Below are 18,261 nucleotides of genomic sequence, written 5' to 3' on the forward strand. Positions count from 1 at the left end.
TAGGGACAGGTGGGTCAGCAGGGCAGACTGAACCTGCACCAAGCCTCACTTCCCCAAAATAGTTCCCAACTCCCTTTCCACCCCTGCAGGAAGCGAGTTGCCGGTGTGTGCGAGCTGCGGCCAGAGGATCTATGATGGCCAGTACCTCCAGGCCCTGAATGCTGACTGGCACTCAGACTGCTTCAGGTAGGGTGGGCTGGCTGGGGAGGGGTGCTCAGGGCCTGTGTTGCCCTAAGAAGGCCTGCCAAAGAGGATGGGCTGGACAAGCATCCGAAAGACCTGTATATTCCTGCCAGTGCTGTCCCTGACTGTGACGTGTAAGGAGTCCTTGGCCTCACTTTCCCCATCTGTAAAATGAGGCATTTTGGCTAGAAGATCCCAAAAGACCTTCCTGTTTTGTCTCAAAAGAGAGGAAGTAGGAGACCTGCATTTCAGCCTGTATTACCAAGACCTTTTGGCACCTAGGCGGGAGAGGGAGGTGGGAGGGGGAGCGGTAAGACAATCCAGGCCTTGGGGGAAGCTGAGCCACCTTCCTTGGGCCCCAGGCTCACTGTAGCAATGCATAGTCCAATAAGAGCAGCCCCAGCCTCTAGACACAGATACCCATGGGTAGGAGAAAAGTGGGGTCAGGCTGAGGCCAGGGACCAAGTAGAACACCTGGGAACCCAGAGGTGGCCCAGTGACCATCTCGAGAAGCCAGGTGTAGGGGATAGCCTTGGCCTGGACTCTAGGCCCAGAGGAAGCTCTCAAAGGATGCAAATTTCCGGGGTGCAGAAGTGTGGTGGGCAGGAATTCCAAGAGCCCCCCACCCCACCCCCTGCAGTCAGCAAATGGCCGAGTTCAGAGGAGAATGCCCTGTGAGGAAGGGAAGATAAAGCTGGGAGGGCCAGCAGGGCTGTAGGGGCATCAACCACCAAGAGTTAATTTTAGGTTTCCAAAAGGTTTGTTTGTTCTTTGTTTTAGATAATAATGCCTAATTATTAGTAAGAACCAAGCACTGTTCTAGATGCAACTTAGATATTGTATTGTCTCCATTTTTTGCCAGAGAGAAAATTGGTACCCAGAGAGGTTAGTTCTCTTGACTGCAGTCACACAGCCAGCAAGTGAAATGAACACTAGTGCCCACACTAGCCAGTGAGGACAAAGAGAAGCAGGCAGTGTGTCCTGGGGTCCCAGATCAGGTGTTTAGAAGCAGGTCTCAGGGAACAAGAGGGCTCTGGACAGGTGGAGAAAACCACCTGCACCTGGAGGTGGGATGGGGCGGACTGTCGAAGGACCAGGACAGCCTGTTTGAGTAGGAACGGAGTGAGTTGGGCTCAGCGAGGGGGCACAGTCAGGACCGGTTTGCAAAGGGACATGAATGCTGAGATAAGGACCTCTTGAAGGCAGTAAGGAGCCTGCAGAAAGTAAGGGAAGGATGTGGGTGGGTGTGCGGTGGTAGAAGGCCATCCCAGTGCACACATGGTGGTAACTTGGCAAGGGAGGGACTGTCCCGGTAGCTCAGGGATCTGACTTCATAAGGCCTGACCTGGGACAGTGATTGGGGTGGAGAGAATTTCAAATAGGAAAGGGACAGTTTTTGGTAAGTATTAGTCACAAGAGCTACCACTTACTGAGCCAGCTTTTGTTCTTTTTTTTTCAGGTTTTTGCCATAGGGCACATGTGCTCGCTGGAGAGAGACAGAATGGAGAGAGGGAATGTGAGAAATCGCCCCCCAGCAGAGATGGCCATGCTGCAATCCATTCTTCTCTATTCTCTCTTGGGACTTGGGGCATGTATGCATTCATACCTGGCATGATTTTCAAGCCACCAGGTCCAGGACTCCAACCACAGTAGGCCACATGGAATCCAATCTCTTGACTACCACACCACCTGCTGACCCTAAGCAGACTTGTAATATTAGTTGCTAAACCTTGACTATCACCCAGTGAGGTACCATATTTGCCCAGTGAGAGTGGGCAAGTGGGAAATTCTCCATGCGAGAAATAGAGACTCCAAGAAATCAGGTGTCTCGCCAAAGGTTGCACAGCCGGGGCTGGTCCTCAAACCTGTCTCTTTCTCACTCCATCTGACTGCAGAGTTAAAGAGGCGAAGGCCTGGGGTTAGGGTGGTGGGGCTGGTAAAGGGCTGTTCTGGTTTTCTGATCTGGGCTCTGGGAGGGTGCTGGTCTGTGGACTTTGGTGGAACCAGGGGTGGGTTAGTGACAAGTCATGCCTGTTCCTGTCAAGTAGAGGGTGCTGTGGGCTTTCTAGGGTGGCAATGTCCAGAGTTGGAGTGAGAGTCTGAGTCCAGTTGGAGGGACACCCTGAGATGGTGGACAAGATGTGTAATGGGCCAAGAGAAATCAAAGGAAGAGTTGGGGGCTCCCTCTGCCTGGGGCACGAGGGGGAGATGGAGCTTTGGGAGACAGGGAGGGTGAGAGCGCAATCATGGAGGCCACAGGAGGGAAGCCAAAGGGCAGAGTGTGTTCTCCCTGGCTTTGGAGTAGCCTGCCCTGAGTCACTGGGACTGGGGGTGACTGGAGTGGGCAATAGGAAGGTGTCCTTGAGCCGCCCCGAGGTGGCTGGACATGAGGAGGAGTCTCACTGTGAGAGGAGGCCTGCAGGTCTTCCTTTGGCTTCCACTCATGGCTCGCCCAGGTGTCCCTGGCCTGCTGGTATGCTGCTCTCCTGGCATGGCCCAGAGCAGGGGAGACTAGCAACGCCCTCCCTCCATGCCAGCTAGGAAAGGGGCCCAGGGAAGGGTCACCACATGCCTGGGCACGTGGCTACCAAGCAGTCAGGCTGGCTTTCAGTGGGGTGCCCCAGGCCCTGGATTCAACTCCATTTCTTCTGAGAACATCTCAGTACCTTGAGGTGGGGCCACTGCCTTGAGCTTGTCCCTGTCCTCAGAGAGGTCGAACCCTCAGTGCCTTTGTAAAGGCTGAGAAACAGGCAAGGTGCATTTCCTGGGGTGTGCATGACCCAGGGGGAGAGCTGGCCACAGCCCCCCTGCCTGGGGTCAGGACTTAGATCCCTCCCTCTCGGCCTGCCCAAGCCCAGGCGAAGGCGGTTCACCTGCTTCCTGTCACAGGCTCAGACCAAGCCTTCTGCATCCTTTGTGCTACATCTTCCTCCCATGCGGTGTGGTCATGCTGGCCCCGCCCTCTGCCGCCTCCAGTCCTGAGCCACTGGATAGGATGGGGAAGCGGCTGGTCAGGCCACCCCTGTGTTCCCGGAGGCCTCCAGAGCCTCTGCCATAGCTGCAAAGGATGCTGCTAGCCTCAGCCCTGAGAAGAAGCCGCTTCCTCAGAGGTGATAAGTAAGTGGGAAGCCCCCTCCCCACCTGTCTGAGGCCCCAGACAGGGCCCCTGGTTTGAGTGCTGTGGGCAGAACCGAAACTCCTTGGTCACCATGGGCCGAGCTATTTGGGGGAGCAGGCTGCCACTGAAGTTTCTGACCCTGCTGGTCCTGTCTTCCCGTGAGGCTGGCCTGCCAGCGCTCTTTCACCCCTGGTCCAGGGATGTGGCTCTGAATTGAGGGCACCCCTGGAGGGATGGACCACACACCTGTCATTGTGTGGAGGTGGCCTGCGTCTCCCAGCCCCTCCAGTCTCCTCTACTGCAGGTGCCCCTTGCACACCCTCCCCAGTGCCCTCCTCCTGTTCTGCCCAGGCCTGGCTCTGCCCTCCCCAGCTTTCAGGGGCGGGTACTCAGGACAGTGTTTTCCAGAAGTTCCTCTCTGTCTGACCCTGGGCCGGCACCACACACCCTCGATGTCTGGTCTGCCCCTCTTGACATCCCTTGTGGGAGAGATGACCTGTGTGGGGCACCCCAGAGAGCCAGGCCTGTCCTACCTCTCCTGCCTCCTCTGACTCTTGTCTGGGTGTGGGGCTATGGATGGGGGCTCCCATTTGCCTTCCATCAGCAAAGGTCCAATGAGGCCTGGACGCCAGCCACTGAGTCTCAGCCCCCTGCGTGAGAAGGAGGCTGAGATGGCACCCTGGACCAGCTGCAGGGATAGAACCACTTGTGTCTTCTCCTGGACCGGCTTGGTGTCTAGCAGGCGGGTGGTGTAGGCAGCATGAGGAGTGGCGGGGACACCCCAGCCAGGCCTCCGACAGGCTGCAAGGAAGTAGGGTCCCATGGGAGCTGATCACACCGTCACAGGGAGCCTTCATGCTGCTGCCAAGGCTGCAGTGGTGAGCGTTCGCAATGAGTGAGGGCGGGGAAGTAGGCGTTTCTAGGCAGGAGAAGAGCATTCTGCTTCCTGCAGCCTTGCTCCCAGGGCAGGCCAGGCGGGACACTCCAGTGACCGAAATCTTGTGTGCTTGGGTTGATCCGCACAAGGCTGGGGACCTCCCTGTAAGGCAGGAACCTGCCACTGCCTCTTGCTGAGACTAGTCTGCATATCTTCCCCTTAGGTTAGAGCCCTCTGGAGCCTGCTGGGGCCCTCCAGATTCCGCTTGTCCTTTCACTGCCCCAGGCACAGTGAGCTGGCTGCCCCTACCACGCCTACCCTGGCTGCTGCAGGGAGTGGGAGTGAGGGCAGCTGCCATGACGTCATGGCTCTTCCGCCCTCTCCTCCTCCTCCCCCTATATCTTCCCCTTAGGTTAGAGCCCTCTGGAGCCTGCTGGGGCCCTCCAGATTCCGCTTGTCCTTTCACTGCCCCAGGCACAGTGAGCTGGCTGCCCCTACCACGCCTACCCTGGCTGCTGCCGGGAGTGGGAGTGAGGGCAGCCGCCATGACGTCATGGCTCTTCCGCCATCTCCTCCTCCTCCCCCTCAGCCCTGTGCACAACCCACTCTTGTACGGGAGCTCATCATGCCCCTCTTCCTGGATGCACTCCCACCACCCCATTCTCATCCCCTCCCCCTCAGCCTCCCAGACAATGGGGAACTGGCTGGATCCTCTTAAAGGAACAGTGTCCCACCATCTCCCTTGCTAGTTCCCATAAGTTAATGAGCAGTTCATGAGACCATGTGCAGGCCAGTGTGCTGGAGGGTCCCCTGGCTGCATGGGGGAAGGGGCTGGCTTGCCCAGTCTGGCTCTGTTCTGAATTATTGACCCATAGAGCCCGGGTCCTGTCTCTGTGTGACCCAGAGCCCCCAGGCAGCTGCAAAGCTGAACAGACACCCTAGCCTGTTCTCCACGTGGATGTGTGCTCTGGCCCAGATGGATCTCTGCACACCAGGACCCTGGGTCAGGCTCTCCAGAGTCCAGTGGACCTGGAGCCCCTGTGGCCTCACTCGGGACCACGTGTTTATATGCACTCCATGGTGTCTCTAGCACCAGGATGCTTGGGTCAGGTCTAGCTCCTAGCCTGTGGCATAGCACCTAGCAGCTGGTGAGTCATTTCTCCCCATCTGCCTTCTTGGTAGCTCCTAATGATAGGGCAACCATTCTGCTTCATGGTGGCTACTTTTTCAGAGGAAGCCATTGGGGGTTAGGGGTCTGAGCCATAGGTGGACCCCCTATCTTCTTGTGATCGGCAGGACCTGTAGTGCTCCTGGGGCCTAGGAAGCCTACTTGCATTGTCTTGACTGCGACCCTGGCTGGTCTGTACTGAGCTCAGCTCCTCCTTCGTATCTTAGTGGAGCAGGGAGTAGCTTTGTGTGGCCCATGGTGCCCACCTGTGGGACCGTGGGCAGTTACTCCTTGGGAGCCCCTGTGCCTCTTCTCTAAAGTGAGGATAGCCATGCTCACCTCACGGTGGCCTATGAGGATTAAGCAAATCTAACCAAGGACATAAGACGGTGCTAGAGCCCAGTAGACCTTCCCAGCTCTAACAGGTCACGGCCGTCTGACAGATGGCCCAGTGACATCCACGTCGCTAGGGAGTGAAAGAGAAAGAGGGAGCCACCTTGGCTATAAGGATGGGCCCCATGACTTGTTCCAGTCCCATCACCTGACAGTAAGCAAGTACCTGCCCACTCTGAGCCATCCTCCTGTCTTGACAAGTGACAAGACCCAGATGACAAGCACCCCCAAGGCTAGTGGGTGGCCAGAGCCACTGCATGGGGTCGTGCAGGCCATGCACCACACAGAGGCATGTGGCTGAGGGACCAGGGAGATTGAATCCATCCCATTCGCCATGTCCCCTGGCCCAGCGCAGCCTGGCACTGCCCCAAGGGCACACCTTTTTGCAGTTCTTTGGATGGTCTGTGGACTGGCAAGGCCTGGGCGTTGGGAGGGCAGAACGGCCACCCTCAGCCCCACCTCCCCACCCAGGTGTTGTGAATGCAGCGCCTCACTCTCACACCAGTACTATGAGAAGGATGGGCAGCTCTTCTGCAAGAAGGACTACTGGGCCCGCTATGGGGAGTCCTGCCACGGGTGCTCGGAGCACATCACCAAGGGGCTGGTCATGGTGAGTGCCCACAGCTTGTGTGTGCGTGTGTGTGTATGAGAGAGAAAGAGAGAGAGAGAGAGATCTGTCCATGTCCTCACTGGCATCACTGCTCCAGGTCTCGCTTATCATCGCCCTTGTCCTTTTCACAGTTTCTCTGATCCCCACCCCCATGCCCTCTGACCCGCTTGTCTGTCGCATCCCTCACCTTGTCTATGGAACCAGCTCTGCCAGAAGTTCAGTAGCTGGCCCTGTAGTGTGTGGGGCTGTCCTTCAAGAGAGGCGACCAAGAGGCAGAGCTGTGGGGGCCAAGGGCCTGCTGAGCTGGGTTGTCCCTCTTCCTCGTCTCCCTTCAGGTGGCTGGGGAGCTGAAGTACCATCCCGAGTGTTTCATCTGCCTCACATGTGGGACCTTCATTGGTGACGGGGACACCTACACACTGGTGGAGCACTCCAAGCTATACTGGTGAGTCCCTCGGCCCCACTTTGAGCCTGGGTGCCACCTGTGTCACAGGACTGCTAGGATGTTGGGTCTCCCACACTCAGGGTGTGTGCTCTTTCCATGCAGTGCATTTCAAGGGAGCAAACATTAATATCTCTCCTCTCTCCGTGCCATGGGAATGATAAGTTCGACTGAGAAGGCCCCAGACATCCGCTTTCTTACTGGAGGATGACTGCGCTGCAGTTCTGGCACTAACCGTCAGAGTCCGTGCAGACCCCGCAGGCTAAGGGCACAGTCCCCAACAAGACTGCCCTCACTTCAGATACCAGTTGCAGGGCAGGGTCAGCACTTCTGACCAAATGGCTACAATCAGGGATTTCCATGACCCTGTCCGGTTTAATCATTCTGTAAACAGCCAACAGGACTCAGGGAAGCACCACACTTAGCATTACAGATTTGTTGTGAAGGATACAGCTCAGGACCGGCCAAGTGAAGATACTTTCCCTCCCTTCCCTGGCATGTCAGTGTGATCATCAACCAGAAAGCTTCACAGGCTTTAGGCATCCCGTTTTTATTGGGGTTTCATTATGTAGTCATGATTGGTTGAATCATTAGCCACATGATTAAACTAAGTCTCTAGCCCCCTCCTTGGAGGTCAGACTGGCTGAAAGCTCCGGCCTCCCCAATCACATGGTTGGTCTTTGTGGTGGCCAGTCCATCTGAGTCATTAGCAAAAACTCAGACCTAGTCCTGGGGACTCATGAATAACAGAGGCACTCCTAGAGTCTCTCCCAGGAGCCAGGGAGAGAAGTGCTCTGTGTGATTGTGCAGACCGTGCACTGCCCAGAGGCACCCCAGGACTATGTACATCTAGTTCTCATAAAGCTGGGTTAGAGGAGAGCATGGCTTTATCTCAAATGGACTTATTATTAATGACTTTGTCCTGAACTGGGCTTGTCCTCAGCCCTGACCTGGCTGTCTTTACAACATCACAAAGAGTAGACAAACCACAATGACAGAGCCCCAGAGAGGGGCAAGGGGTCATGGGCTTGTTGAGTTCCTGCTCCCAGTCCCATCCATTGGCTGCGTCCCTCTTCTCCCAAGAAGGAGAGGAGAAGAGAGTCGGCCTGGGGAGCTGCAGGAGCAGTGATACTGATGACTGACTGGATGCTCTTCCCATTCTTTGGGTCCCCACTCTCTGCAACTCTTACAGTGGACACTGCTACTACCAAACCGTGGTGACCCCTGTCATCGAGCAGATCCTGCCTGATTCCCCTGGCTCCCACCTGCCCCACACAGTCACTCTCGTGTCCATCCCAGCCTCGGCTCATGGCAAACGAGGTCTCTCTGTCTCCATCGATCCCGCTCATGGCCCGTCGGGCTGCGGCACAGAGCACTCTCACACTGTCCGCGTCCAGGGGTAAGTGACTTGCCTGCCGAGGCTGTATCTGTTGTTACTGTGGCCATCGATGTGGTGGGTGGCAGACATCGGGACTGGGGGTCCTGAGAATGGGTGAAGTTTGGGTCCAGATGGAGCCCAGCACTGATGACTTGGTATACCAGGTATCTGGTCTAGTCATTCCTCTGGAAGCTATTACACTTGCTGGATAAACTATAAAAACATTTTCTGTTGTCCGTGTATAATCCAGCAAGAAAGAGGAGTAGGGAATGGATGGTGGTGCAGTGGTAAAACACAGCACTCTGTTCTCTCTCTCTCTGCTTCTCTCTCTCATGGAAAAAAAGAAGTAAGTAAAATTTATAAAAGTAAGGAGAATCAACAGGTCTGGAATGAGTGAAAGGACTATCAGAAGAACACTGAAACCAGCTGGGCCTCGAGGACAGCGCCAAATTGCTTCAGCCTTTAGGTCTTTTCATGGCTGGGCCAAGGAAGCTAGTCTAGTAAGAGAACTGCCTTCTCCCCCATGAAGTGGGGAACCCAAAGGGCTCTGAAGATGAGGGTGAATGAGAAATAAACCAGACCTCCATAAGAAACCTCTTATCAGAACTAGAAGAGAAATTGACTTGAACCTGAATAGGAGATGGGAGGGAATCTTGCCAGAGAAATAATAAATGCAGATTCCCAAACCAAATTCATACGACTGGGTAATTCAGAACACCTTGAGGCAAAATCGGAAAGGTTGATTTTAAAGTGGTTCCTAAATGGTCATGTTCTTGAGATTCAGGCAGATCCTTTTGGAGAAAGCCACCTCCAGGCTTCCTTGAGCTTACTCAGATGTGGAAGCCAGGCACTATGAGCAACAGCCAGGAGAAACAACAGGAAGCAGATAGAGATCTACAGAACCTTGAGATAGCTGAGATTGTCAGAGGTAATATAAAACATGCTCAATATGTTTTAATAAATAAGAGATACTTAAAAACGACCAACAAATTTGAAAAAGAACCAAATAGACTTCCTGGAAATGAAATATATAATGATTAGAATGGAAACTTCATTGCAAGGGTTTGATAATAGAGTAGGGTTTTAACTTCTGAAGAGAAAAATAGACAAAAAGAAAAAAACTGTGAAGAAAAAAAAAGGTAAGATACTTAGAAGACAGAGTGAAAAGATATAATAATCACCTACTTGGAATTCCAGGAGGAGAAGAGAGAGAGCATGGGACAGAGGCAATATTTGATGATAAAATGCCTGAGAACTTCCCAGAACTGATGAGAGACACTGATTTCATAGACTCAAGGCCTGTAAATCCCAAATAGCAAAATAAAAAGAAATCTATGCATGGACAGCTCAAATTAAACTATACTACACCGAAGAGGAAAGAAAGACCTTTAAAGTAGCCAGGCCTGGGGCCAGCAGGTGGTTTCATGGTTAAGGTGCTGGACTCTCACATGTCTGACCACAGATCAAGTCCCAGACCTGGAGGCCTGCTCTCTCTCTTTCCTTCTCTCTCTGGTCTAATTAGTAAATAATAATAATAAATAATTCTTTAAAAAAAAAAAAAAGAAAGAAAGAAAATAGCCAGGCAGCCATGTGATGCCAAAGCCATATGGGGAGGTTCCGGGTTAATATCCCGGGTCTGCCTGAGCACATCCTGGCTGGCTGCAGAGCTAGGAAGAGGCGTAGAATGAGGACCCTGGTAAGGGTGCATGTATCCCTCGTCCACCCCCATATGAAGTAAATTCATTAATTTAACAATACAATTTAGTAATTTAGTAAAATTACTAAAAAGTATTAAATTAACGATTTAGTAATTTGCCCAAGTGAAAAGACAAATTACCTTCAAAGGAAGGACAGTTGGGTTGACAGCTAACGTCCCAACAGAAATGTTGGAAACCAGGAATCAGTGCAGTGAACAAAAGTAACATGCAGCCCAGAACGCTCTACTTTGAAAATACCCTTCGAGAATGAGAGTGAAATGAAAGACATGTTAAGACAGTCAGCTGAGATCGAATACTAGCAGACTGGCCCTGAGGAAAATGCTGACACAGGTAGAAAAGATCCGACATGCAAGACCTAATGAAAGCAAGCCAGCCAGCCAGCCTGGCAGTTCACATGCTGTGTGACTCTGAGCTCCACCTTCTCTCTGTGGTCCTTCTAAACAGTGGAGTGGGACACCTTCTGAGGTTTCTCCTGAGCCTTCATTGATACCTTGAGTCATAGGTTTAATGTCTCCATTTTTTTTTTTTTTTTTTTTTTTCACTTTTAAGTTTATTTCATGAGGGAGTAGGGCCTGTGGGGACTGGCGGGAACTCTGATGGGATCTCCCCACCCTACCATCCTCTGGCCAGTCAGGATCATGGGTGCTGGCGGGAACTCCAATGGGATCTCCCCGCCCTACCATCCTCTGGCCAGTCAGGATCATGGGTGCACCTGCAGGCACACCAGCTGTATGCAGACCAACCCTGGAACTGAGCCCAGGGCCCTCATAGATGACCAGTGTGCCTTGTCCACCACAGCTGGGCCCACAGCTGGGCCCAGGAGCCACAGGTCAGCTCTCATTTCACTCAGTAAGCATCCCTCACACCCCTATCAGGTAGCAAGCTCTGATGAGATCCCAGGGAAGGCAGTACTGGGGAGGGAGGATGCTGCTGGCTGGACCCTGGGTCTCTGCCCCACCTGAGCAGCAGGAGGCCAGCAGCTGCCTTATGAGCAGTCAGGCTGGGGAGGGAGATGACACTCCCAGACCCAGAGCTGTCACAGAGGACAAGGGAGGTTCCCCTCCTTCCCTCACAGAGCAGAGGCCCCGGCTGGTCCCTGAAAACCAGGCAGATTTTTAAAATGAAGGGAGTCAGTGATAACTCCTCCCTGTCTGCCTTGCTGGATGAGCAGTCTTTTCAGCCAACATCTGGAAGAATTTTTTTCCAGCCAACATCTGGTTTCCCAACACTTTTTACAAAGAGCCACACCCTTCTTGCTTGGAAGCAGCCCAGCTTGCCCAAACACTGCTGACCAGATTTACTCATTTGTGTTAAACTAGTTTTTTAAATCAGTTTAGCTTTTGGCCACTTTTCATTTTGTTTATAGCAGCATTTTAAGGAAAGTTTCATTTATCTGGGCCCCAGCCTGGGCAGGAGACTGGGGAAAGGGATACAGAGAGTCTAAGGAATATATAGAAACACACTTTTTTTTTTTTGTAATTTCTTTCATGAGACTCACAGAGAGAGAGAAACATTCAGGGAAGCACCCCCAGAGTGCAATCCCCCCAGCCTTTCCCAGCAGATAGGATGTGGGCACCACACCTGGTATATACAAAGCCAAACCTGTGATTATCTGTGTGGAGCTAGCATCATCTGAGCAATGTGTTCCCACCGTGCCACCACACTGACCCAGGGGAAAATCACACACACGCACACACACGCACACGCGCGCTTTGTTTATTGGCACATGCATAAGAAAGCAAGCGAGCTGCCCCTCAGACCCAGTGCAGCCTGATCGCACCACAGTCCTTTTTTCCCCAGCTCACCATCTCTTCAGGATCCTGCACATGTTCTCATGTACCCAGCATGGTTTTAACTCAGCAGGGGCTGGGATTCAAACCCTGGTTGGCGGTGTGGAATCCAGCTTCCTCTGCACAGTGTTTAATGGCTGTGCCATGGAGTTGACCCCAGGAGTGTGTGTGTGTGTGTGTTTTATTTAGTTAGTTATTGAATTTTATTTGTTACTGTCATTTATCTTTTTAAAATTTGACTGGAGGGAGACAGAGAGAGAAAGTGAAAAAGCAAGCCGCTGGGTTTGGGACGTGAACCACAGTCAGCTATGTGGGAGTCCAGCACCCCAACCACCACACCACCTGCTGGCCACATCCCCAGGAGTATATTTTTAAGGCTATATCCATGTGAAGCCTGTATGTTATTTGTTTTCTTAACTTCTTACCTTGGGACCAGCAGATGACATAATGGTTACATTACTGGACTCCTATGTAGTCGTCTGTGGTTCAAGAACTGGACCTAGTGGCTTAAACTTCACACCAGGCATGTGTGCATGCATGCCCAAAATCCTGAGAGGAAAATAAAGGAGAAGAATTTGTGGCATGGCCATCCCCACCGAGGAGTGATTTCTCGCTTTCTGTTTCTCTGTGTCTCTGGCAAGTACACATGCCCTATAGCAAAAATCTTTTACAAAAAAAAAAAAAAAAAAAAAGCTTCTTACCTTGAAAGTTTTCAAATGTAACATCCATAATATTTGCTAAAATAAGTATATTGAGTATTGAATACCTATACTCCCTACACCTAGGTTTACTGATTGTAACTTTTTGTCATATTTGGGGGGTATATGTATATATGTAAATATAGACAAAGTGACCTGTTTGTATTTTTACATACACTTATATGTACTTACCGTTGTTGTTTACTAATACTTTGTAAATTGCAGGTATCAATGACCCTTCCCCCATCATCACCAAATACTTTAGATATTCTTCTAAAAACAAGGGCACTGTCTTACATAATTGCTTATTGTATTTTACAGTACACTTATCCTGTTTAGGAAATTTAATGTTGATACCATTATTTAATATGTAGTTCATATTTGAATTTTGTCTGTTGTCCAGTATTGCCCTTTAAAGCAATTTCCTCCTGACCCAAGATTCAGCCATGATCAAATGTTGTGCTTAATCGTCTTGTCTCTTCAATCTCCCTTAATCTGTAATGGTTCTTGGCTTTTCATTGTCCTTAATGACCTTGACATTTTCGATTTTCGAAGTGTAAGGGCCAGCTGTTAAGTAGGATGTGCCTGTTTGCGTTTACTGACGTCTCCTCCATCCTGGATTTAGGTTCTGCAGTTTCGACCCTGTAGTGCCTATGCAATGCTGTGCCCTTCTAGACTCAGCTTGCCAGGAGACATGGTGTCAGTGTGCCCTTCACTGGGGATGTTAACTGTGATTTCTTGGTTCATTTTCTCCCCTGCGAAGGACTTTTTCCCTTTGTAATCAATAAGCCATTTGTGAGATCTGTAAATATCCTGCTCCCCATCAGCCTTTCACCAAATGGCTTTAGCATCCGTTGATGATTCCTGCCTGAAGCAGTTATTACTGTGATGGCTGCAAAATGGTGATTTTCTAACTATTCTTCCTTTTGCCTCTATCAGTTATTTACTACTCCTTTGTAAATTGCAGGCATCATTGACCCTTCTCCCATCATCACCAAATACTTTAGAATTCTAATAAAAACAAGGGTACTATCTTATATAATTACCTATTGTATCTTATGGTATAATTATCCCACTTAGGAAATTTAATGTATAGCAGAGTTTCTTTCCCTGTGAGAATATACTTTTTTTTTTTCTTTAGAGTTATTTGCTGTAGGGTGGATTTGCTCACCAGAGACAGAAAGCAAGAAATCACTCCCCAGGGGGGATGGCCACACCACAATCCCTTCTCCTCCGTTCTCCTCTCAAGAGTTTAGGCACACATGCACATTTACCTGACATGAGTTTTATGCCACTGTGTCCAGGGCTCAAACCACAGTTGACCACAGGGGAGTCCAGCAGTGTAACTATTATACCATCATCTAGTCCCTTTTTTCATTTTCTTTTTAATTTTGCTATAGGACATGTGCACTCACCAGAGTGATGGGGGGGTGGGGAGTGAGAAGGCACCCTAAGGGAGATGACCACCCTATGGTTCCTTCTCGATTCTCCTCTTGAGATTTTGGGCATGCAGGTATATGTGCTTGATGTGTTTTACAAGCCGCCAGGTGGCTCAAACCAGTTGACCATGTGAGAATCCAGGACCTTAACCACCATGCTACCAGCTGGCCCCAAAAATATATTCTTGATGATGAAGAATTTTTATAGATCCGTTTTTCTTTTTTTCTTTTTAATTTTTGCCATAGAGCACGTGCAATTGCCAGAGAGAGACAGAGAGAGAGGGAAAGTGAGAAATCACCCATAGGAGAGATAGCCATGCCACAGTCCTTTCTCTTCCATTTTCCTCTTGAGATTTTAGACATACACGCACATGCACCTGGTGGCGATACTTTCAAGCTACCAGGCCTAGAGACCGAACCACAGTTGACCATGTGGGAGTCCAGCACCTTTACCAGCATGCCACCAGCTGGCCCCCGAATCTGTTTTTCTTAAAGGTCTTTCTCTTTTTTGTCTTACCTCCCTCCTCTTCCCCTTTTGGGGGAGCTAGGACAGAGATGAAATGAAAGTTTTCTAAAAACTTTTATGAGGTGAAATGAAAACCAAGTAACTAACATTGAAGAGTTAAAAGAAGCATGCTGGCTCAGGTACAGTGGTGCAAGAAGTAGAGTGCCACTGTGTGAGGTAGGGCCATGTGAGAGGCGAGTTCAAATCCTAGACCAGCCTGGACAGGCTGGGCAGAGTGGCATGCACCTTTCATCTTAGCTAACTGGGTGTCTGGGGCAGAAGATCATGACTTGCCTATCAAAAATACTTCTGTCTTTCTCCTCCTTCTCCCTCCTTGCCCCCCATTAAAAAAAAAAAAAAAAAAAAAAAACACCTAAATATGGCTTTCTGTGAGTTATCTTATAGCCAATTAATCAAGGGCATCGTTCCCATCTCCACCCTGCAACTGTGGCTCAGGCCAGGCCGCTAGCCCCTTCCTGCAGTGCGGAAAGAATGGGCACTTTGGCCTCCTCTGGAAGGATGAGTTTAGGAGTCAGGTGGGAAGCCAGTAGATCCAGACCCTTGCAGAACCTGTCTTATGCCAATTGTCTGCCCCAAGCATACCAGACAGATGGCAGGATCAGTCTGTCTTCTGCCTTTGTATTGAAAGGCAGTAGCAGAGCCCCTAGTATGGGGTGGCAGATACCAACAGGTGTGCCCCTTCCCAGTTTCACTCCCAGGGGAGACATTAGTAATCGATTACACAGTTCAATTGCCAAACCAGAACTGTGTTTGGATAGTTGCCACCTCTTAACCGCACAAGACAGAACCATTTGTCGCCTCTCCCCCAGTCTGGTCACCTTGGCTTTGGTTTTCTGTTAGGGCTCCAGGGGACTGTCAGCCACTGGTCTGACCATTGCTCTACCCACAGAGTGGACCCAGGCTGTATGAGCCCAGATGTGAAGAATTCCATCCACGTTGGAGACCGGATCCTAGAAATCAATGGCACACCTATCCGGAATGTGCCCCTGGATGAGGTAGGAGTTGTGATTTTGGGGCCTGGGGTGGTGGACAGGGTTGGAGGTGGTGCCTTCACACCTGAACACCTGCCCCCACCACCATAGCAAACTCACATGTTCATACACCTACTCCCCCCAGATTGACCTGCTGATCCAGGAAACCAGCCGCCTGCTCCAGCTAACCCTTGAGCATGACCCTCATGACACACTGGGCCATGGGCCGGGGCCTGAGCCCAGTCCTCTGGGCTCCCCAGCTCACACACCCAGTGGGGAGGCAGGCAGCTCTGCCCGGCAGAAACCTGTCTTGTAAGTCAACCCACCTCTTACTGAGGGGCTTTCCCTGATGCTAGGCCCCAGGGTTCTTGGGATTTGCGCCCCACCCTCCACAAGTTCACACTCTGATGAGGGAGCCAGTCTACAAAAAAGTAACCAGCATGGGGGAGCTTGGGACTGAGAGGAAGGAGGCTAGGGAATAGGAAGCTAGGGGAGCAGCCCCTGGCTGGGGAGTCGCTGAGTGCCTGCTGCGTAGACTGACATCCTGGCTTCAAGGAGCAGCTAGCGATTGAGTTCAGGTGATGGGCACCTCGAAGGTGGTTGAGGGCTGGGCTCTGAAGTGAGAGTTAGTGGCAGGGTGTCTGGGCCTTGTCCCACCTATCACAAGGGATAGGGAGGGATGTTGCAGCAAAGTCATGTATTGCACAAAGACCGTTGTCCACTGTGTGACAGGGATTTAGGGTGGAGCCACTCAAGAGCAGAGACAGTTACTAGAGGGGTTTAGGCAGCAGCTACCAAGGGTCCCTAGCCTCTCAACCCTGGGGGCGGAAGGAGCACAAGGACAAAACCCACAGGCAGCCAGGACTCCCAGTGAAGACTATGGGGGGACACCTTGTGGGGTGACAGACCTTGGCTGTAAGAAATTGTGATGTTCAGCTAGCCAGCGAGTGGCATGGCGGTTAAGACTGCTGGATCTCACATGGCTTACTTTATGTTCAAGTCTTAGACCTGGTGGCTTAAAAAACACACCAGACACATGAGCGTGCATACCCAGAATCCTGAGAGGAAAATGGGGAGGACTGAGGCATGGCCATCCCCCTTGGAGGGTGCTCTCTCACTTTCTTTTTCTCTCCCTCTCTGGCCAGCACCCTCTAGCAAAATGAAAAAAGAAAAGAAAGAAATTATGATGTTAAAGGCTTGTGTTTCCACCTTGCCTGGCTTGTCTCAGCAGGGCCATTATGACAGGATTATGGCATCTTAGGATGCTCTCTCCCTCAAAGCCTGGGACCAGGTGCTGAGAGACAAAGCATCTGTCCCAGAGCCACCAGGTAGAAGAGGCCAAGAGCTGACATTCACCAAGGGCACATGCATGATGGGGAGCCTCAGACAGCAGGATCGCAGAGCAGGACCTGGTGGGGTGGGACGAGGCTGGGGCCAGGGTGAGCGGGCAGCTTTGCCACTGTCTGGGAGGACTGAGCCATGCCACCTCTCCTGGGACAGGAAGTGACTATACATCGTCCTATACGGATAGGGCATGCAGGGAATGGGGAGGGGGCAGGCCTTGGCCAGGTGCTGTCTCCCCCCAGTGGCACTGGACACTGTGTGCCCCCAGGAGGAGCTGCAGCATTGACAGGTCTCCAGGTGCCGGTTCACTAGGCTCTCCAGCCTCCCAGCGCAAGGACCTGGGCCGCTCTGAATCCCTCCGAGTGGTCTGCCGGCCACACCGCATCTTCCGGCCGTCGGACCTCATCCACGGGGAGGTGCTGGGCAAGGGCTGCTTCGGCCAGGCCATCAAGGTACAGGGCATGCTGGGGCGGGGGGCGGTCTGGGTGGGACCCTCAGTCCTCCCTCCTCCCACCCAGGGTACGCCTGGAGTCCATGGTGGAAGCGTATCTGGCTCCTAGACGCCCTGGCCAGTGCTCTCTTCTCCACCTTGTCCTCCTTGATCTGGTTGGGATGGCTGCGGGGAGCTGCAGACCTGTGATAGGCAGACCCCAAACTTTATTTGGAGAAGGTCGCTGAAAGGTGGCTCTTCCAGGTAGTGATGGGAGGGGCAGGGCAGCCCAGACTGACCCTGGAGGCCACACTGGGGCCCCATGTGGAGCCTGCCGCCAACCCCACCATGCCTCTGGGACAGTTACCCCTTCACACTCTGCCCAACAGGGACAGCCTTTCCCACACTCTGATGTCACCCGGCTGTGACCAGGCTGGAAGGGTCAGGATTATACATGAGGCTTCGGCCAGGGACCCGATGGTGGCGCAGCGGTAACAAGCGCCCTGTAAGACTGACCTACATGGGAAGGATCTGGCTCTCATCCCGAGACTTCTCTGAACACACCAGACACCCGTGATCCTAGCTGGCTGAGGCTGGGGTGTGGATCACTTTGTGAACACCCCTTTGGGGCGCCTTCCCCTACCCCCATCCCTCTTATTTATGGAAGAAAGAAACTTTTTTTAAAGGTGCAGGCCATACTTTCCAGGTGATCTGATAGGCCTGGGCTATCCTCTCCATCCCTGGTCCCCATGCCAGGAAAGGAATCCCTGCTTGAGCCTCCATTTGACCTCCAGGGACAGGCCAGCTGAGCAAAGAAGGTTGGCCCTGACCAGGGGCCTGAGCCTAAGTCCCAGCAGTGCCCCTTCCCTGCCAGCTGAGGGGCCCTGTTTGGAAACCCCTCTGGCCTCCCTTTCCCCATCTGTAGAGGAATGATCCACCCTTGCCCCTCTCTGTCTGCGAGCGTCATGTGAGATGTCTGAAGAGCTCAAGCATCTGTGTGTCTCCCTGGCAGTCCAGGGATGGGGACGGGGCTCCCCCCCGTGGGCTCCCAGCAGAGCCTCTGTCCACCCTGAGTCCTGGCAGTCCAGGGGTGGGGACGGGGCTCCCCCCATGGGCTCCCAGCAGAGCCTCTGTCCACCCTGAGTCCTCGCAGTCCAGGGGTGGGGCCGGGGCTCC

At 52.2% G+C, this 18,261-nt stretch overlaps 1 protein-coding gene across 1 annotated transcript in view; it reads left to right on the plus strand.

Moving 5' to 3' along the window:
• Window positions 1-3,161: 3,161 nt before the first annotated feature.
• LIMK1 (LIM domain kinase 1) overlaps window positions 3,162-18,261 on the plus strand; it is a 25,547-nt gene continuing 10,447 nt past the window's right edge. The window contains exons 1-7 of the mRNA XM_027774396.1: window positions 3,162-3,300; window positions 6,211-6,349; window positions 6,685-6,794; window positions 7,984-8,190; window positions 15,230-15,335; window positions 15,457-15,623; window positions 16,924-17,107. Of these exons, the coding sequence (XP_027630197.1) occupies window positions 3,251-3,300; window positions 6,211-6,349; window positions 6,685-6,794; window positions 7,984-8,190; window positions 15,230-15,335; window positions 15,457-15,623; window positions 16,924-17,107 (963 nt within the window). The 5' untranslated portion in view covers window positions 3,162-3,250. The remainder of the gene's footprint in view (window positions 3,301-6,210; window positions 6,350-6,684; window positions 6,795-7,983; window positions 8,191-15,229; window positions 15,336-15,456; window positions 15,624-16,923; window positions 17,108-18,261) is intronic.

Source organism: Tupaia chinensis, unplaced genomic scaffold, assembly GCF_000334495.1.
Source record: "Tupaia chinensis unplaced genomic scaffold, TupChi_1.0 Scaffold000429_1, whole genome shotgun sequence".
Taxonomy (NCBI): Eukaryota; Metazoa; Chordata; class Mammalia; order Scandentia; family Tupaiidae; genus Tupaia; species Tupaia belangeri.